Source organism: Oncorhynchus kisutch, linkage group LG30, assembly GCF_002021735.2.
Source record: "Oncorhynchus kisutch isolate 150728-3 linkage group LG30, Okis_V2, whole genome shotgun sequence".
Classification (NCBI taxonomy): Eukaryota; Metazoa; Chordata; class Actinopteri; order Salmoniformes; family Salmonidae; genus Oncorhynchus; species Oncorhynchus kisutch.
The window spans coordinates 24,389,562-24,408,802 of NC_034203.2; the positions used below are offsets into that span (position 1 = coordinate 24,389,562).

The 19,241-nt window shown below is 48.1% G+C and overlaps 1 protein-coding gene across 5 annotated transcripts in view; it reads left to right on the forward strand.

The window, feature by feature from the left end:
• The window catches only part of LOC109875158 (histone-lysine N-methyltransferase 2C), a 147,661-nt gene that overhangs the window by 67,842 nt on the left and 60,578 nt on the right, over nucleotides 1-19,241 (forward strand). For all 5 annotated transcript variants that reach the window (XM_031809662.1, XM_031809660.1, XM_031809661.1 and 2 more), the window contains exons 7-11: nucleotides 3,068-3,230; nucleotides 6,446-6,617; nucleotides 7,028-7,142; nucleotides 8,683-8,858; nucleotides 8,993-9,405. In XM_031809662.1, the coding sequence (XP_031665522.1) occupies nucleotides 3,068-3,230; nucleotides 6,446-6,617; nucleotides 7,028-7,142; nucleotides 8,683-8,858; nucleotides 8,993-9,405 (1,039 nt within the window). The remainder of the gene's footprint in view (nucleotides 1-3,067; nucleotides 3,231-6,445; nucleotides 6,618-7,027; nucleotides 7,143-8,682; nucleotides 8,859-8,992; nucleotides 9,406-19,241) is intronic.

Below are 19,241 nucleotides of genomic sequence, written 5' to 3' on the forward strand. Positions count from 1 at the left end.
TACTGTTAGTCTGACTCCTCTCTGTCCCCCTCTCTAGCGCCGTGCATACTGTTAGTCTGACTCCTCTCTGTCCCCCCTATCTCTAGCACTGTGCATACTGTTAGTCTGACTCCTCCTCTGTCCCCCCTCTCTCTAGCACTGTGCATACTGTTAGTCTGACTCCTCTCTGTCCCCACTCTCTAGCACTGGCATACTGTTAGTCTGACTCCTCTCTGTCCCCTCTCTCTCTAGCACTGTGCATACTGTTAGTCTGACTCCTCTCTGTCCCCCTCTCTCTAGCACTATGCATACTGTTAGTCTGACTCCTCTCTGTCCCACTCTCTAGCACTGTGCATACTGTTAGTCTGACTCCTCTCTGTCCCCCCTCTCTCTAGCACTGTGCATACTGTTAGTCTGACTCCTCTCTGTACCCCCTCTCTCTAGCACTGTGCATACTGTTAGTCTGACTCCTCTCTGTCCCTCTCTCTAGCACTGTGCATACTGTTAGTCTGACTCCTCTCTGTCCCACTCTCTAGCACTGTGCATAACTGTTAGTCTGACTCCTCTCTGTCCCCCTCTCTAGCACTGTGCATACTGTTAGTCTGACTCCTCTCTGTCCCCCCTCTCTCTAGCACTGTGCATACTGTTAGTCTGTTTCCTCTATGTTCCCCCTCTCTATCTCTCTGCATACTGTTAGTCTGACCCTCTCTGTCCCCCTCTCTAGCACTGTGCATACTGTTAGTCTGACTGCTCTCTCTGTCCCCCTCTCTCTAGCACTGTGCATACTGTTAGTCTGACTCCTCTTTGTCCCTCCTCTCTAGCACTGTGCATACTGTTAGTCTGACTCCTTTGTGTACCTCCTCTCTAGCACTGTGCATACTGTTAGTCTTACTCCTCTGTGTCCCCCTCTATCTAGCACTGTGCATACTGTTAGTCTGACTCCTCTCTGTCCCCCCTCTCTCTAGCACTGTGGCATACTGTTAGTCTGACTCCTCTGTGTCCCCCTCTATCTAGCACTGTGCATACTGTTAGTCTGACTCCTCTCTGTCCCCCTCTCTCTAGCACTGTGCATACTGTTAGTCTGACTCCTCTCTGTCCCCCTCTCTCTAGCACTATGCATACTGTTAGTCTGACTCCTCTCTGTCCCACTCTCTAGCACTGTGCATACTGTTAGTCTGACTCCTCTCTGTCCCCCCTCTCTCTAGCACTGTGCATACTGTTAGTCTGACTCCTCTGTGTGTCCCCTCTCTCTAGCACTGTGCATACTGTTAGTCTGACTCCTCTCTGTCCCCCCTCTCTCTAGTACTGTGCATACTGTTAGTCTGACTCTCTCTGTCCCCCTCTCTCTAGCACTGTGCATACTGTTAGTCTGACTCCTCTCTGTCCCCCCTCTCTCTAGCACTGTGCATACTGTTAGTCTGACTCCTCTCTGTCCCCCTCTCTCTAGCACTGTGCATACTGTTAGTCTGACTCCTCTCTGTCCCACTCTCTAGCACTGTGCATACTGTTAGTCTGACTCCTCTCTGTCCCACTCTCTAGCACTGTGCATACTGTTAGTCTGACTCCTCTCTGTCCCCCCTCTCTCTAGCACTGTGCATACTGTTAGTCTGACTCCTCTCTGTACCCCCCCTCTCTAGCACTATGCATACTGTTAGTCCTGACTCCTCTCTGTCCCCCCTCTCTCTAGCACTGTGCATACTGTTAGTCTGACTCCTCTCTGTCCCCCCTCTCTCTAGCACTGTGCATACTGTTAGTCTGACTCCTCTCTGTCCCACTCTCTAGCACTGTGCATACTGTTAGTCTGACTCCTCTCTGTCCCCCCTCTCTAGCACTGTGCATACTGTTAGTCTGACTCCTCTCTGTCCCCCCTCTCTCTAGCACTGTGCATACTGTTAGTCTGACTCCTCTCTGTACCCCCTCTCTCTAGCACTGTGCATACTGTTAGTCTGACTCCTCTCTGTCCCTCTCTCTAGCACTGTGCATACTGTTAGTCTGACTCCTCTCTGTCCCACTCTCTAGCACTGTGCATACTGTTAGTCTGACTCCTCTCTGTCCCCCCCTCTCTAGCACTGTGCATACTGTTAGTCTGACTCCTCTCTGTCCCCCCTCTCTCTAGCACTGTGCATACTGTTAGTCTGTTTCCTCTATGTTCCCCCTCTCTATCTCTCTGCATACTGTTAGTCTGACCCCTCTCTGTCCCCCTCTCTAGCACTGTGCATACTGTTAGTCTGACTGCTCTCTCTGTCCCCCTCTCTCTAGCACTGTGCATACTGTTAGTCTGACTCCTCTTTGTCCCTCCTCTCTAGCACTGTGCATACTGTTAGTCTGACTCCTTTGTGTACCTCCTCTCTAGCACTGTGCATACTGTTAGTCTGACTCCTCTGTGTCCCCCTCTATCTAGCACTGTGCATACTGTTAGTCTGACTCCTCTCTGTCCCCCCTCTCTCTAGCACTGTGCATACTGTTAGTCTGACTCCTCTCTGTCCCCCCTCTCTAGCGCCGTGCATACTGTTAGTCTGACTCCTCTCTGTCCCCCCTATCTCTAGCACTGTGCATACTGTTAGTCTGACTCCTCTCTGTCCCCCCTCTCTCTAGCACTGTGCATACTGTTAGTCTGACTCCTCTCTGTCCCCCCTTCTCTCTAACACTGTGCATACTGTTAGTCTGACTCCTCTCTGTTCCCCCTCTCTCTAGCACTGTGCATACTGTTAGTCTGACTCCTCTCTGTCCCCCCTCTCTCTAACACTGTGCATACTGTTAGTCTGACTCCTCTCTGTCCCCCCTCTCTAGCACTATGCATACTGTTAGTCTGACTCCTCTCTGTCCCCCCCTCTCTCTAGCACTGTGCATACTGTTAGTCTGACTCCTCTCTGTCTCCCCCTCTCTCTAGCACTGTGCATACTGTTAGTCTGACTCCTCTCTGTCCCCCCTCTCTAGCACTATGCATACTGTTAGTCTGACTCCTCTCTCTGTCCCCCCTCTCTCTAACACTGTGCATACTGTTAGTCTGACTCCTCTCTGTCCCCCCCCTCTCTCTAGCACTGTGCATACTGTTAGTCTGACTCCTCTCTGTTCCCCCTCTCTCTAGCACTGTGCATACTGTAAACGCCTTGGAGCCTCCATCAAGTGCTGTGCTGAAGGATGTGCACGACTGTACCATTACCCCTGCGCGGGGGCGGCTGGGACTTTTCAGGATATCAGGAGTCTCTCCCTCCTCTGTTCAGAACACATAGAACTGGCCATCAGCAGATGTGAGTCCAGCAGCATTAGATATACATCTCCAGTTGAAACATTTAAATTAATGCTGTCATAAGTAGGACCCAGAGTTTTTCTGGACCAGCATAAACTCTGGGCCCAGACATTAGCTACTCACAATCTCCATTCTTTAACCAAAAACATCTGAAATGTGTCCTCTCCTGCTCTCTCCCCCCTTCCTGCTCTCACCCCTCTCCTGCTCTCTCACCCCTCTCCTGCTCTCTCCTGCTCCCCACTCCTGCTCTCACCCCTCTCCTGCTCTCTCCTGCTCCCCCCTCCTGCTCTCTCACCCCTCTCCTGCTCTCTTACCCCTCTCCTGCTCTCTTACCCCTCTCCTGCTCTCTCACCACTCTCCTGCTCTCTTACCACTCTCCTGCTCTCCCCCTCTCCTGCTCTCTCACCCCTCTCTTGCTCTCACCCCTCTCCTGCTCTCACCCCTCTCCTGCTCTCCCCCTCTCTCCTGCTCTCTCACCCCTCTCCTGCTCTCACCCCTCTCATGCGCTCACCCCTCTCCTGCTCTCTCACCCCTCTCCTGCTCTCCCCCCTCTCTCCTGCTCTTCCTGCTCTCACCCCTCTCCTGCTCTCCCCCTCTCTCCTGCTCTTCCTGCTCTCACCCCTCTCATGCGCTCACCCCTCTCCTGCTCTCCCCCCTCTCTCCTGCTCTTCCTGCTCTCACCCCTCTCCTGCTCTCCCCTCTCTCCTGCTCTTCCTGCTCTCACCCCTCTCATGCGCTCACCCCTCTCCTGCTCTCCCCCCTCTCTCCTGCTCTTCCTGCTCTCACCCCTCTCCTGCTCTCCCCCTCTCTCCTGCTCTTCCTGCTCTCACCCCTCTCCTGCTCTCCACCCCTCTCATGCTCTCACCCCTCTCATGCGCTCACCCCTCTCCTGCTCTCCCCCCTCTCTCCTGCTCTTCCTGCTCTCACCCCTCTCCTGCCTCTCCCCCTCTCTCCTGCTCTTCCTGCTCTCATCCCTCTCCTGCTCTCACCCCTCTCCTGCTCTCTTACCCCTCTCCTGCTCTCTTACCCCTCTCCTGCTCTCTTACCCCTCTCCTGCTCTCTTACCACTCTCCTGCTCCTCCCCCTCTCCTGCCTCTCTCACCCCTCTCCTGCTCTCACCCCTCTCCTGCTCTCTTACCCCTCTCCTGCTCTCTCACCACTCTCCTGCCTCTCTCCCCCCTCTCCTGCTCTCTCCCCCCTCTCCTGCTCTCTCACCACTCCCTCTCCTGCTCTCTCACCACTCTCCTGCTCTCTCCTCCCCTCTCCTGCTCTCTCCCCCCTCTCCTGCTCTCTTCCTCTCCTGCTCTCTCCCCCTCTCCTGCTCTCTCCCCCTCTCCTGCTCTCTCACCACTCTCCTGCTCTCTCATCCTCTCCTGCTCTCTCATCCCTCTTCCTGCTCTCATCCCTCTTCCTGCTCTCTCATCCCTCTCCTGCTCTCTCACCACTCTCCTGCTCTCATACCACTCTTCCTGCTCTCTCACCTCTCCTCCCCTCTCCTCCTGCGCTCCCCCTTTCCTGCTCTCCCCCCCCTCTCCTGTTCTCTCACCCCTCTCCTGCTAACCCCTCTCCTGCTACCACCCCCCATCCTGCTCCCCCTCTCTCCTGCTCTCCCCCCTTATCCTGCCTCTCCGCCCCCCTCTCCTGCTCTCTCACACTTCTCCCCTGCCCCCACCTCTCCTGTTCTCATCATCCCTCGCCTACTCTCTCACCCCTCTCCTGCTACCCCCCATCCTGCTCTCACCCCCTCTCCCGCTACCCCCCCCATCCTGCTCTCACCCATCTCCTGCTCCCCCCCCTTTCCTGCTCTCCCCCCTCTCCTGCTCTCTCACACTTCTCCTGCTCTCCCCCTCTCCTGCTCTGTCACCCCTCCCCTGCTCTCTCCCCCCTCTCCTGCTCTGTCACCCCTCTCCTGCTCTCTCACCCCTCTCCTGCTCTCTCACTCCTCTCCTGCTCTGTCACCCCTCTCCTGCTCTCTCACCCCTCTCCTGCTCTCTCACCCCTCTCCTGCTCTGTCATCCCTCTCCTGCTCTGTCATCCCTCTCCTGCTCTGTCATCCCTCTCCTGCTCTCATCACCCCTCTCCTGCTCTCTTACCCCTCTCCTGCTCTCTCACCACTCTCCTGCTCTCTCCCCCCTCTCCTGCTCTCTCCCCCCTCTCCTGCTCTCTCCCCCCTCTCCTGCTCTCTCACCACTCTCCTGCTCTCTCACCACTCTCCTGCTCTCTCCCCCCTCTCCTGCTCTCTCCCCCCCCTCTCCTGCTCTCTCCCCCTCTCCTGCTCTCTCCCCCTCTCCTGCTCTCTCCCCCCTCTCCTGCTCTCTCCCCCTCTCCTGCTCTCTCACCACTCTCCTGCTCTCTCATCCCTCTTCCTGCTCTCTCATCCCTCTTCCTGCTCTCATCCCTCTTCCTGCTCTCTCATCCCTCTCCTGCTCTCTCACCACTCTCCTGCTCTCATCCCTCTTCCTGCTCTCTCACCCCTCTCCTGCTCTCCCCCTTTCCTGCTCTCCCCCCCTCTCCTGTTCTCTCACCCCTCTCCTGCTACCCCTCTCCTGCTACCCCCCATCCTGCTCTCCCCCTTCTCCTGCTCTCCCCCTTTCCTGCTCTCCCCCCCTCTCCTGCTCTCTCACACTTCTCCTGCCCCCCCCTCTCCTGTTCTCTCATCCCTCTCCTACTCTCTCACCCCTCTCCTGCTACCCCCCCATCCTGCTCTCACCCCTCTCCCGCTACCCCCCCCATCCTGCTCTCACCCATCTCCTGCTCCCCCCCCTTTCCTGCTCTCCCCCCTCTCCTGCTCTCTCACACTTCTCCTGCTCTCCCCCTCTCCTGCTCTGTCACCCCTCCCCTGCTCTCTCCCCCCTCTCCTGCTCTGTCACCCCTCTCCTGCTCTCTCACCCCTCTCCTGCTCTCTCACTCCTCTCCTGCTCTGTCACCCCTCTCCTGCTCTCTCACCCCTCTCCTGCTCTCTCACCCCTCTCCTGCTCTGTCATCCCTCTCCTGCTCTGTCATCCCTCTCCTGCTCTGTCATCCCTCTCCTGCTCTCTCCCCCCTCTCCTGCTCTCTCACCCCTCTCCTGCTCTGTCACCCCTCTCCTGCTCTCTCACCCCTCTCCTGCTCTCCCCCCCTCTCCTGCTCTCTCACCCCTCTCCTGCTCTCCCCCCCTCTCCTGCTCTCTCATCCCTCTCCTGCTCTCCCCCTCCCCTGCTCTCCCCCTCCCTCTAGTTCCAGACGATTCTATCTGTGCACTTTGTGACAGCCCCGGGGAGCTCCCTGACCAGCTCTTCTGTACCAGCTGTGGGCAGCACTACCACGGGTCCTGCCTGGACATGGCTGTGACTCCGCTGAGGAGGGCCGGCTGGCAGTGCCCCGAGTGCAAGGTCTGCCAGACTTGCAAGTGAGTCAGCTTTCCACTGCCCCATCCGTCCACCCACATACCTGACCCTGTATTGCGTTGTGTGCGTGTGTGTTGCCGTCGTGTGTGTTGCCGATTTTGTTTGTGCTACCTCTGGTTTGTGAGTGTGGCACTGTTCTCTAGCCTTTGACCTCAACCAGACCAGTCACTGGTAGCAACTGAGTCTGCGATACATTGACATCCTCTCTGAAATGCAGATTAGGCTAACACAATGACTCTCTTACTGTGTGATTTCTCAATATACATTATTCTTGTAGATAATGGCACAACCATTTTTAACACAACAGAAGCCTATAGACTACAGAGCCAAGAAAAGCCATGTTGATGCTGTCCATCTGTTATGTCAAAGAATGCATCTCATTCATACCTCCTCTCCTTTTCCCTGTGAGTAGGAACCCGGGTGAGGACGATAAGATGTTGGTGTGTGACATGTGTGACAAAGGCTACCACACCTTCTGCCTGCAGCCGGCCATAGACGACATCCCTACCAACGGATGGAGGTGTCAGGTGGGAGATGTAACGGAAGCTGTGTTGTGTGTGCTGTGTTGTAGGTCTATGGCATGACTAAATCATATAGAGATGTTTGTTCTTCTATGGTATGTGAAGTGGACTAAAGGTTTGTCTTCATTTTCTGTGTCAATTTGTAAGAACGTTGGTTTAAAACTCCCACAGTTCCCATTGAGACATTCAGCTGTCGTCTAGGCTACCCATGTTGAGAGTATGACCTTTTTGGTGGTTGTATCTGTGCTACCTGTGGTAAGGAAATGACTCACACATGCAGCCCTTTTAAAGGGTACATTTTAGCCTCAGACCCTGTAGCATTTCAGATAATGCGGCAGCCCGTGTGTGTGAACTGGTGGGTGCGTGCGTGTGTGTGTGTACTGGTGTGTGTGTGTGTGTGTGGGTGTACTGGTGGGTGTGTGTGGACTGGTGGGTGCATGCGTGTGTGTGTGTGTGTGTGTGGGTGTACTGGTGGGTGTGTGTGGACTGGTGGGTGCGTGCGTGTGTGTGTGTACTGGTGTGTGTGTGTGGGTGTACTGGTGGGTGTGTGTGTGTATTGGTGTGTGTGTACTGGTGGGTGCGTGTGTGTGGACTGGTGGGTGCGTGTGTGGGTGCGTGTGTGGGTGCGTGTGTGGGTGTGTGTGTACTGGTGTGTGTGTGTGTGTGTGTACTTGTGCGTGTGTGTACTGGTGTGTGTGTGTGTGTGTGTGTACTGGTGTGTGTGTGTGTATGTACTGGTGTGTGTGTGTGTGTGTGTGTGTGTGTGTGTACTGGTGTGTGTGTGTGTGTGTGTACTGGTGTGTGTGTGTGTGTGTACTGGTGTGTGTGTGTGTGTGTGTACTGGTGTGTGTGTGTGTGTGTGTACTGGTGTGTGTGTGTGTGTGTACTGGTGTGTGTGTGTGTGTGTGTACTGGTGTGTGTGTGTGTGTGTACTGGTGTATGTGTGTGTGTGTACTGGTGTGTGTGTGTGTGTGTGTACTGGTGTGTGTGCGTGTGTGTACTGGTGTGTGTGTGTGTGTGTGTACTGGTGTGTGTGTGTGTGTACTGGTGTGGGTGTGTGTATTGGTGTGTGTGTGGGTGTGGGTGTGTACTGGTGGGTGTGCGGTGGGAGAATCAAACCGCATGCGTCGTCATCCCCTGCTTGTGGCCTCTACCCTCTTCCTCTGTTGGGGTAGGTGGCGCACAGTGCCTGTCTCGGCTGCCAATCAGCTGCTGTTGTGGTGGGTTAACATCCTATCAGCTGCAGCGGTGGTGGCGGGTGGGGACCAGGCACCTGCCAGGTGGTGGAACATCCTCACACTCACTCAGTTTCTCCCTCTCTCTCTCTGAGTCAGCAGCACGGCAGGAACACAGTCCACATGACACAAGCAGCAGCCAACCCTCTCCATCTCTCCTCTCTCCCCCACTCTTGAGGCTGCTGCTTCACGCCCAGGCACTTTAGTTCTGACTGAAGCCTCATCTGAACATCTTGGAGATTAATGAAAACCATATGATTAACAATCATTGCTCTAGTTTCCGTTGTGTTTCTATCTCTTTCCTACTCCAGAACTGCAGAGTGTGTATCCAGTGTGGTACGAGGACGAGCGGTCAGTGGCACCACACAAGCCTGCTGTGTGATAGCTGTGTCCAACATCAGGACCCCGCCCTTACCTGTCCACTATGTGCCTGTATCCTGGACCCTGAGCACCAAAAAGACCTGCTCTCCTGCCACAGCTGTAAAAGGTAGACACACAGAGAGCACGTCCATTGTTCATTCTGTTGTAAATCTCCTCACTCCTCATGGAGTTGTTTTAGCATCGTCTTTTTCCATTGATGTGTGGTGGAGTCCTACATCTTCATCTGTCCTCTGCTTCTAGATTGCTCCACCTGGAGTGCGAGCGCCAGTCGTCAGGCCAAGCAGACATCCAGCCCAGCCAGGGCTATGTATGTTCAAGCTGCAGGCCTACTGGATCACCACCACAACAGGCCCCACTGCAGGCAGAGGAGGAGGCGGAGGAGATGGACACAGGAGGCCTAGAGCTGAGCCCACAGGCTGCTATTCAGATGCACACAGAATCAGAACCGGTTGTTCCAACGCACACGGATCTAGAACCTGGCGCTAAGCAACTGTGGTCTCCTTCTCCAATGCACAACGACCCAGAAACGCAATTACAACCCGTTCCAATGCCCACAAAGGCAGAACCAGAGCCTGTCCAAGCCACCAACACTGTCTGTGAGAACGCCCTTGAGGATAGGCAGCCACAGCAGGCTACATCAGACCAGCAGCCTGGTAAGTCTCTCTTTTGTCTGACTGGGTTATTTGTGTCTACTCTCAGAGGCAAACTGTGTATTATGGTTACCAAGGTTAGCCATATGTTTGTTTTCCTGTATCCCCCTTAAGAGCGGTTTGGCAGGTGGACTCACTAGAGCGTGAGGGATTTGTTTGTCGCATGGCTTGGATTATTACTTTAGGATTGTTGAGAGGTGGTATAAAAGGAGAGAGGTGTGGTTTTTTGAGCATCCACGGTCGAGCAGCAGTATCACTGATTAAGTTATAAGTCCCTTGTTGTGTGTAGATGAAGGCAGTTTGGTCTGGATGAAGACCAGAGGGAAGCGTTGCTCTGTCTGCTCTCTCTCTTATTCTCTGCCATGGCTCACATCAGACTGACAGCCATTCATTATCAGGGGCTTGGTTTCTAAAGGCTTCAATAACCAGATGGGCTTCCATTATCACAAGATTAAAGCCATGAAAGCATTGTCTTTGTAATTATTTTGCTGTGAAAAAGCAGCACTTTGTAGCCTATTCTTCCGTTGGTTCTCCTGAGGAGATGGAGTTTCTTGTTGCTCTCTGTCCTTGTTTCATAGCATGACCTGGGTGAACAGAACACCTGCCTACTGGTTCGTGTTCAGTAGGGTACAGTACACCACACTTTGGCAAAATGTTTTGCAATGGAAAACAAAAATCTGTGCTGTTAATTAGAAGTACAGGTTAGAAGGTCGACCGATTATGATTTTTCTATACCTATTATTGGAGGACCAAAAAAAGCCCATACCAATTAATCTGACGATTTTGATATATATTTGTAATAATGAGAATTACATCAATACTGAATAAATAATGAACCCTTTTATTTGAACTTAATATAATACATAAACAAAATCTATTTAGTCTCAAATATATAATTAACATGTTCAATTTGGTTTAAATAATGCAAAAACACATTGTTGGACAAGAAAGTAAAAGTGCAATATGTGCCATGTAAGAAAGCTAACGTTTAAGTTCCTTAATCAGAACATGAGAACATATTAAAGCTGGTGGTTCAATATTCCCAGTTCTTCAATATTCCCAGTTAAGAAGTTTTAGTTTGTAGTTATTATAGGAATTATGACGCGTCAACTATTTCTCTCTATACCATTTGTATTTCATATACCTTTGACTATTGGATTTTCTTATAGACACTTTAGTATTGCCAGCCTAATCTCGGGAGTTGATAGGCTTGAAGTCATAAACAGCGCTTTGGGTCAAGCATTGCTAAGAGCTGCTCGCTAACGCAGTAAAGAGCTGTTTGAATGAATGCTTACGAGCCTGCTGCTGCCTACCACCACTCAGTCAGACTGCTCTGTCAAATATCAAATCATAGACTTAATTATAATAAACGCACAGAAATACGAGCCTTTGGTCATTAATATGGTCAAATCCGGAAACTATCATTTAGAAAACAAAACATTTATTCTTTCAGTGAAATACGGAACCGTTCCGTATTTTATCTAACGGATGGCAACCCTAAGTCTAAATATTGCTGTTACATTGCACAACCTTCAATGTTATGTCATAATTATGTACAATCCCGGCAAATTAATTACGGTCTTTGTTAGGAAGAAACACAGTTCGTTAATGAGCCAGGCGGCCCAAATTGTTGCATATACCCTGACTTTGCGTGCACTGAACGCAAGAGAAGTGACACAATTTCCATTGTTAATATTGCCTTCTAACATGTATTTATTTGAACTAAATATGCAGGTTTAAAAATATATACTTCTGTGTATTGATTTTAAGAAAGGCATTGATGTTTATGGTTAGGTACATTTGTGAAGCGAATGTGTTTTTTTCTAGAATGCACTTTTGTTAAATCATCCCCCGTTTGGCAAAGTTGAATTAGGCTGTGATTCAATGATAAATTAACAGGCACCGCATTGATTATTTGCAACGCAGGACAAGCTAATTAACCTTGTAATATCATCAACTATGTGTAGTTAACTAGAGATTATGTTAAGATTGATTGTTTTCTATAAGATAAGTTTTTAATGCTAGCTAGTAACTAACCTTGGCTCATTGCAGCCACAAGGTCCTTTTGATGCTGCACTCGCGTAACAGGTGGTCAGCCTGCCACGCAGTTTCCTCATGGATTGCAATGTAATCAGCCATATTCAGCGTCCAAAAAGGCCGATTACCGATTGTTATGAACTTGATTAATCGGTCGACCTCTAGTTAGAACCTCCCTATTTCACTCCCTTTTAAGAAATATTCTCTATTGAGCACGCCCCTGGCCTATATTCCTCCTCTGTTATTATACCTTAGCAAGGCTTCTCTTCTCAATAGTTTCCATGGGCAACAGAGCCTATTGCTCACATGCATACTAGTAGCTATGCAGGCTACGTCTCTAGCATGAAAGGAGTGACCCTGAACGGAGTGACCCTGCTCTACTGACCCTAGGAGGGGCAGTACATATCCACTCAGGCCTGTGGGGCTTGGCTGCCTGAGGTAGAGTGCTGTAGCAGGTGAATGAGCTGCAGGGTATTACTATGGGACCTAACCTGGATGTCCACCCTCTGTCTAGACTAGACCTGACAAGACACAGGCAGACAGATCAGGAATCTGTGGTGGAAGGAGGGGAGCAGTGCTGATGATGACGGATAACTAGGGCTGGGCAATATGGCCTAAAACTCATATCTTGATTTTTTTTTTCTCCAAACTTCACAATATATATCTTCATTTAAAGAAATATGTTTTCTCTAAATAAGCTTTGTTATACAGTTAAAGGTAAAATCCACTGCATTTAAAACAGTCAGCAATAATGTAATGAATTCAGAGTTTGTGTAATTATACCAATGCTGAATATATTCCTTCCACAACCATAAGACCCTTATGATTTTAATCATGATCAAAATAGCTTTTTTTAATCACTGATCTGGCTTTCAGGTCCGTCTATAAAAATGTGAGTTTTGTTACAGATTTAACCAGAACCATGCATAATGTATATGTAGCAGGCATTATAGAAAATGAACACGGGTCTCATAAACCATCTCTCAAGCACAAGTCCACGTGCTAGTGAGTAGCCAGCTAATATTTAAAGTTTAGTTCATTTAGATCTAGGTGTAATTTCACTGTCTCTGAATTCTGCTAACAAGGCAAAACAGTTGAATTGTTATGAATAGACCCTTCTGTCTGTCTCCAACGTCATGATAGCCTGTCCACTTTGTTCAGATGTTGAAATGTAGTGGTCTACCTTATTTCTCAGAATGAGTTGCCAATTCCTTATGTACTTGTTATATGGTTCTTGCAGGTTTATAAAACACACACTAAACAGCTAGTATAGCAATCTTTATTTGACTAAAATGCTGGTAGCCATATGTGGTATCTTATTGTGAGTGCGACAAACTGAGCATTCATTTTCCAGAATGAATGTTCATTCGTTTTAGTAGTGTCTGCTCTGCTCAATGTGAGGAGTTGAAACGGTTGGAAAGGTTAACTTCTCTATTACAATAAAGAATGTCTCCATGTGTTGTGGTGTCCATATGACTTCTGTTGAACCAAACCTCAAATGCAAATAGCGAGTTGAAACCGTTTGTCAGAGAGGAAGAAGTGATCTCTCATCTTTGTTGTTGTAATTGGTAGGGGAGGGGCTTGGGAGAAAGAGGCGAAGCGAGATGTTCCACTCTCGCCAAAATCTGTCCAAAATAAGCCATATGAGCTTATTTTGAAGCTAAGCTTGTGGCCTGCCTTTGGGACAACTCCCATTGTTAGGGGACGGAGCATCTCGTCATTATATACAGATCTCTGGTGTAAATGGGAACGTGCACAGCACAGAAGGAGCGAACATCACCAAAAAGACAATATGAGAAGCGGACATAAACGCTCATAAAAACATACATTGTAATTAATTGAATGAATTCTACATATTGCCCAGCCCTACGGATATCCAGGCAGTAAAACAGTGACGGGTCTGTGCTTCGACATTCGTGGCTAAAACACCCCTGCTCCTTACTTTTAAAACACCCCTGCTCCTTACTTTACCACACACTCTCGCGTTCACAGACACACAGAAACACAGACAGGAAAGGGAGCGAACAACTTTGAAATCCTATTTGTATGTGTGGGGGCTCCTGTCCTAAGCAGCAGTGGTGTTGTTTTCTTGTGATGCTGCTGTGTGAGCTGCTGGCTGTGATGGGAGGCTGGTGATTAGGCCTGTGTGATGGGAGGCTGATGATTAGGCCTGTGTGATGGGAGGCTGGTGATTAGGCCTGTGTGATGGGAGGCTGATGATTAGGCCTGTGTGATGGGAGGCTGGTGATTAGGCCTGTGTGATGGGAGGCTGGTGATTAGGCCTGTGTGATGGGAGGCTGATGATTAGGCCTGTGTGATGGGAGGCTGGTGATTAGGCCTGTGTGATGGGAGGCTGGTGATTAGGCCTGTGTGATGGGAGGCTGGTGATTAGGCCTGTGTGATGGAAGGCTGGTGATTAGGCCTGTGTGGTGGGAGGCTGGTGATTAGGCCTGTGTGATGGGAGACTGGTGATTAGGCCTGTGTGATGGGAGACTGGTGATTAGGCCTGTGTGATGTGAGTCTGGTGATTAGGCCTGTGTGATGGGAGGCTGGTGATTAGTCCTGTGTGATGTGAGGCTGGTGATTAGGCCTGTGTGATGGGAGGCTGGTGATTAGTCCTGTGTGATGGGAGGCTGGTGATTAGTCCTGTGTGATGGGAGGCTGGTGATTAGTCCTGTGTGATGGGAGGCTGGTGATTAGTCCTGTGTGATGGGAGGCTGGTGATTAGTCCTGTGTGATGGGAGGCTGGTGATTAGTCCTGTGTGATGGGAGGCTGGTGATTAGTCCTGTGTGATGGGAGGCTGGTGATTAGGCCTGTGTGATGTGAGGCTGGTGATTAGGCCTGTGTGATGTGAGACTGGTGATTAGTCTTGTGTGGTGGGAGGCTGGTGATTAGTCCTGTGTGATGGGAGGCTGGTGATTAGGCCTGTGTGATGGGAGGCTGGTGATTAGTCCTGTGTGATGTGAGGCTGGTGATTAGGCCTGTGTGATGGGAGGCTGGTGATTAGTCCTGTGTGATGGGAGGCTGGTGATTAGTCCTGTGTGATGGGAGGCTGGTGATTAGTCCTGTGTGATGGGAGGCTGGTGATTAGTCCTGTGTGATGGGAGGCTGGTGATTAGGCCTGTGTGATGGGAGGCTGGTGATTAGGCCTGTGTGATGTGAGGCTGGTGATTAGGCCTGTGTGATGTGAGGCTGGTGATTAGGCCTGTGTGATGTGAGGCTGGTGATTAGTCTTGTGTGGTGGGAGGCTGGTGATTAGTCCTGTGTGATGGGAGGCTGGTGATTAGTCCTGTGTGATGGGAGGCTGGTGATTAGGCATGTGTGATGGGAGGCTGGTGATTAGGCCTGTGTGATGGGAGACTGGTGATTAGGCCTGTGTGATGGTAAAGAACTTCTAGGGCACTTGGTGTACCAGCCTTTCATCTCTCTATTGATTGGAGGGGAGGGGCCTCCCTCGAGGCCAGTGGCTGAACACCAAGGGTTATATCCCTAAACTATACTTGATGCTTTAGCTCTGAAGTCAGCCGTCCTCGATCTGGCCCCTACATCCTCTACTCCACTCACTGCCCCTTCCAGTTTCACACATGTAGAGAGAAACTGTATGGGATCAATATCATGCCAAATGTATTGTGTGAACACAACATGCATTTTGTATTTGTGTATCATGATCTGTACAAATAAGTACCAATCCACAAATGTAATTTACCAAACCAGAAATGTAAATCACTATCCACAAATGTAAATCACCAATCCACAAATGTAAATCATTATCCACAAATGTAAATCACTATCCACAAATGTAAATCACTATCCACAAATGTAAATCACTATCCACAAATGTAAATCACTATCCACAAATGTAAATCACTATCCACAAATGTAAATCACTATCCACAAATGTAAATCACTATCCACAAATGTAAATCACTATCCACAAATGTAAATCACTATCCACAAATGTAAATCACTATCCACAAATGTAAATCCCTATCCACAAATGTAAATCACTATCCACAAATGTAAATCACTATCCACAAATGTAAATCACTATCCACAAATGTAAATCACTATCCACAAATGTAAATTACTATCCACAAATGTAAATTACTATCCACAAATGTAAATCACTATCCACAAATGTAAATCCCTATCCACAAATGTAAATCCCTATCCACAAATGTAAATCACTATCCACAAATGTAAATCACTATCCACAAATGTAAATTACTATCCACAAATGTAAATCACTATCCACAAATGTAAATCACTATCCACAAATGTAAATTACTATCCACAAATGTAAATTACTATCCACAAATGTAAATCACTATCCACAAATGTAAATCACTATCCACAAATGTAAATTACTATCCACAAATGTAAATTACTATCCACAAATGTAAATCACTATCCACAAATGTAAATCACTATCCACAAATGTAAATCACTATCCACAAATGTAAATCACTATCCACAAATTCAATTCCAAATCAAAGTTTATTTGTCATGTGTGCCGAATACAACACCTTACAATGAAATGCTGACTTACAGGCTCTAAGTGCAAAAAAGGTATTAGGTGAACAATAGGTAAGTAAAGAAATAAAACAACAGTAAAAAGACAGTGAAAAATAACAGTAGCGAGGCTATATACAGTAGAGTGGCTGCATACAGGTTAGTCAGGCTGATTGAGGTAGTATGTACTTGTAGATATGGTTAAAGTGACTATATGCATATATGATGAACAGAGAGTAGCAGTAGTGTAAAAGAGGGGTTGGCGGGTGGTGGGTGGGACACAATGCAGATAGCCCGGTTAGCCAATGTGCGGGAACACTGGTTGGTCGGCCCAATTGCGGTAGTATGTACTAGAGGTCGACCGATTATGATTTTTCAACGCCGATACTGATTATTGGAGGACCAAAAAAGCCGATACCGATTAATCGGCCTATTTTTTAAATTATATAATTTTTTTTTTAATGTATTTGTAATAATGACAATTGCAACAATACTGAATGAACACTTATTTTAACTTAATATAATACATCAATAAAATCTATTTAGTAAATAAGTAAGTAAATTATGAAACGTGTTCAATTTGGTTTAAATAATGCAAAAACAAAGTGTTGGAGAAGAAAGTAAAAGTGGAATTTGTTCCATGTAAAATATGTGCCATGTAAGAAAGCTAACGTTTCAGTTCCTTGCTCAGAACATGAGAACATATTTATTTATTTATTTTACCTTTATTTAACCAGGTAGGCAAGTTGAGAACAAAGGAGCAAAATAAATAAATAAATAAAAATTAAATACAGTTGGGAAAGAGGTAGTTGTTTGGGCTAAATTATAGGTGGGCTATGTACAGGTGCAGTAATCTGTGAGCTGCTCTGACAGTTGGTGCTTAAAGCTAATGAGGGAGATAAGTGTTTCCAGTTTCAGAGATTTTTGTAGTTCGTTCCAGTCATTGGCAGCAGAGAACTGGAAGGAGAGGCGGCCAAAGAAAGAATTGGTTTTGGGGGTGACTAGAGAGATATACCTGCTGGAGCGTGTGCTACAGGTGGGAGATGCTATGGTGACCAGCGAGCTGAGATAAGGGGGGACTTTACCTAGCAGGGTCTTGTAGATGACATGGAGCCAGTGGGTTTGGCGACGAGTATGAAGCGAGGGCCAGCCAACGAGAGCGTACAGGTCGCAATGGTGGGTAGTATATGGGGCTTTGGTGATAAAACGGATTGCACTGTGATAGACTGCATCCAATTTGTTGAGTAGGGTATTGGAGGCTATTTTGTAAGTCGAGGATTGGTAGGATGGTCAGTTTTACAAGGGTATGTTTGGCAGCATGAGTGAAGGATGCTTTGTTGCGAAATAGGAAGCCAATTCTAGATTTAACTTTGGATTGGAGATGTTTGATATGGGTCTGGAAGGAGAGTTTACAGTCTAACCAGACACCTAAGTATTTGTAGTTGTCCACGTATTCTAAGTCAGAGCCGTCCAGAGTAGTGATGTTGGACAGGCGGGAAGGTGCAGGTAGCGATCGGTTGAAGAGCATGCATTTAGTTTTACTTGTATTTAAGAGCAATTGGAGGCCACGGAAGGAGAGTTGTATGGCATTGAAGCTTGCCTGGAGGGTTGTTAACACAGTGTCCAAAGAAGGGCCGGAAGTATACAGAATGGTGTCGTCTGCGTAGAGGTGGATCAGGGACTCACCAGCAGCAAGAGCGACCTCATTGATGTGGTTCCTTTTAACATGAGTCTTCAATATTCCCAGGTAAAAAGTTTTAGGTTGTAGTTATTATAGAAATTATAGGTCTATTTCCTTCTATACCATTTCTATTTAATTAACCGTTGACTATTGGATGTTCTTATAGTCACTTTAGTATTGCCAGTGTAACAGTATAGCTTCCGTCCCTCTCCTCGCTCCTCCCTGGGGTCGAACCAGCAACACAACGACAACAGCCACCACATCGAAGCAGCGTTACCCATGCAGAGCAAGGGAAACAACCACCCCAAGGCTCAGAGCGAGTAGCGCGCGCTAACTAGCCAGCCATTTCACCTCGGTTACACCAGCCTCATCTTGGGAGTTGATAGGCTTGAAGTCATAAACAGCGCAATGCTTGACGCACAACAAAGAGCTGCTGGCAAAACGCACGAGAGTGCTGTTTGAATGAATGTTTACCCGCCTGCTTTTGCCTACCACCTCTCAGTCAGATACTTAGATACTTGTATGCTTAGTCAGATTATATGCAACGCAGGACACGTTAGATAATATCTAGTAATATCATCAACCATGTGTAGTTAAGTAGGGATTATTATCGATTGTTTGTTATAAGATAAGTTTAATGCTAGCTAGCAACTTACCTTGGCTAACTGCATTTGCGTAACAGGCAGTCTCCTGCACTTGTGGAGTGCAACAAGAGGGAGGCAGGTCGTTATTGCGTTGGACTAGTTAACTGTAAGGTTGCAAGATTGGATTCCCCGAGCTGACAAGTTGAAAATCTGTCGTTCTGCCCCTGAACGAGGCAGTTAACCCACCGTTTCTAGGCCGTCATTGAAAATAAGAATGTGTTCTTAACGGACTTGCCAAGTTAAATAAAGATTAAATAAAGGGGGGGGGGGGGGAATAAAAATTGGCGCCCAAATTTCAGATTTCCAATTGTTATGAAAGCTTGAAATCGGCCCTAATTTATCGGCCATTCCGATTAATCGGTCGACCTCTAGTTTGTACATGAATGTATAGTTAATTCACTATCCACAAACAAACACCTTTTGATTTGTATTTGTAAATCGATTTATTGCATTAGAATTTAGATATGCACTATCCACAAATGCAATTCACTGTCCACAAACAAACACCCTTTGATTTGCAGGTAATTTCCAAGGGCCTTAAGTAAAGTGACTGCCATAAAGATTTTCACATAGGAGAGATTTGCGCAAACATGACAGATATGGCAAGCCTGCAACTCCATATTTAGAAGCGCTTAGGTCACCTGACTTTTGGCAGGGATTTGATGACAAGAAAAAAGAAATTGCACGCTTAGAAAGCGATTTGTATTTCTAGAAAAAAAGGTTTGTACCCATAGAAAGCGATTTCTAAAAATCACTGTCAGCCTCTCGTTCGGCCATCTTGATGCCTGCCTTTCAAGGCTGCAGAAAAATATAGTATGGTAACCATAATATGTTAACCATATGTAAAACCATAGTTTGTCCAAAGTAAATAATCGAAACCCTAGCCCTAGATTACTCTATATTTGCAACACTATTGCGGTGTACACCCATTCATCGCTCAAATAGTAGAATTAGCTGGCCAGTG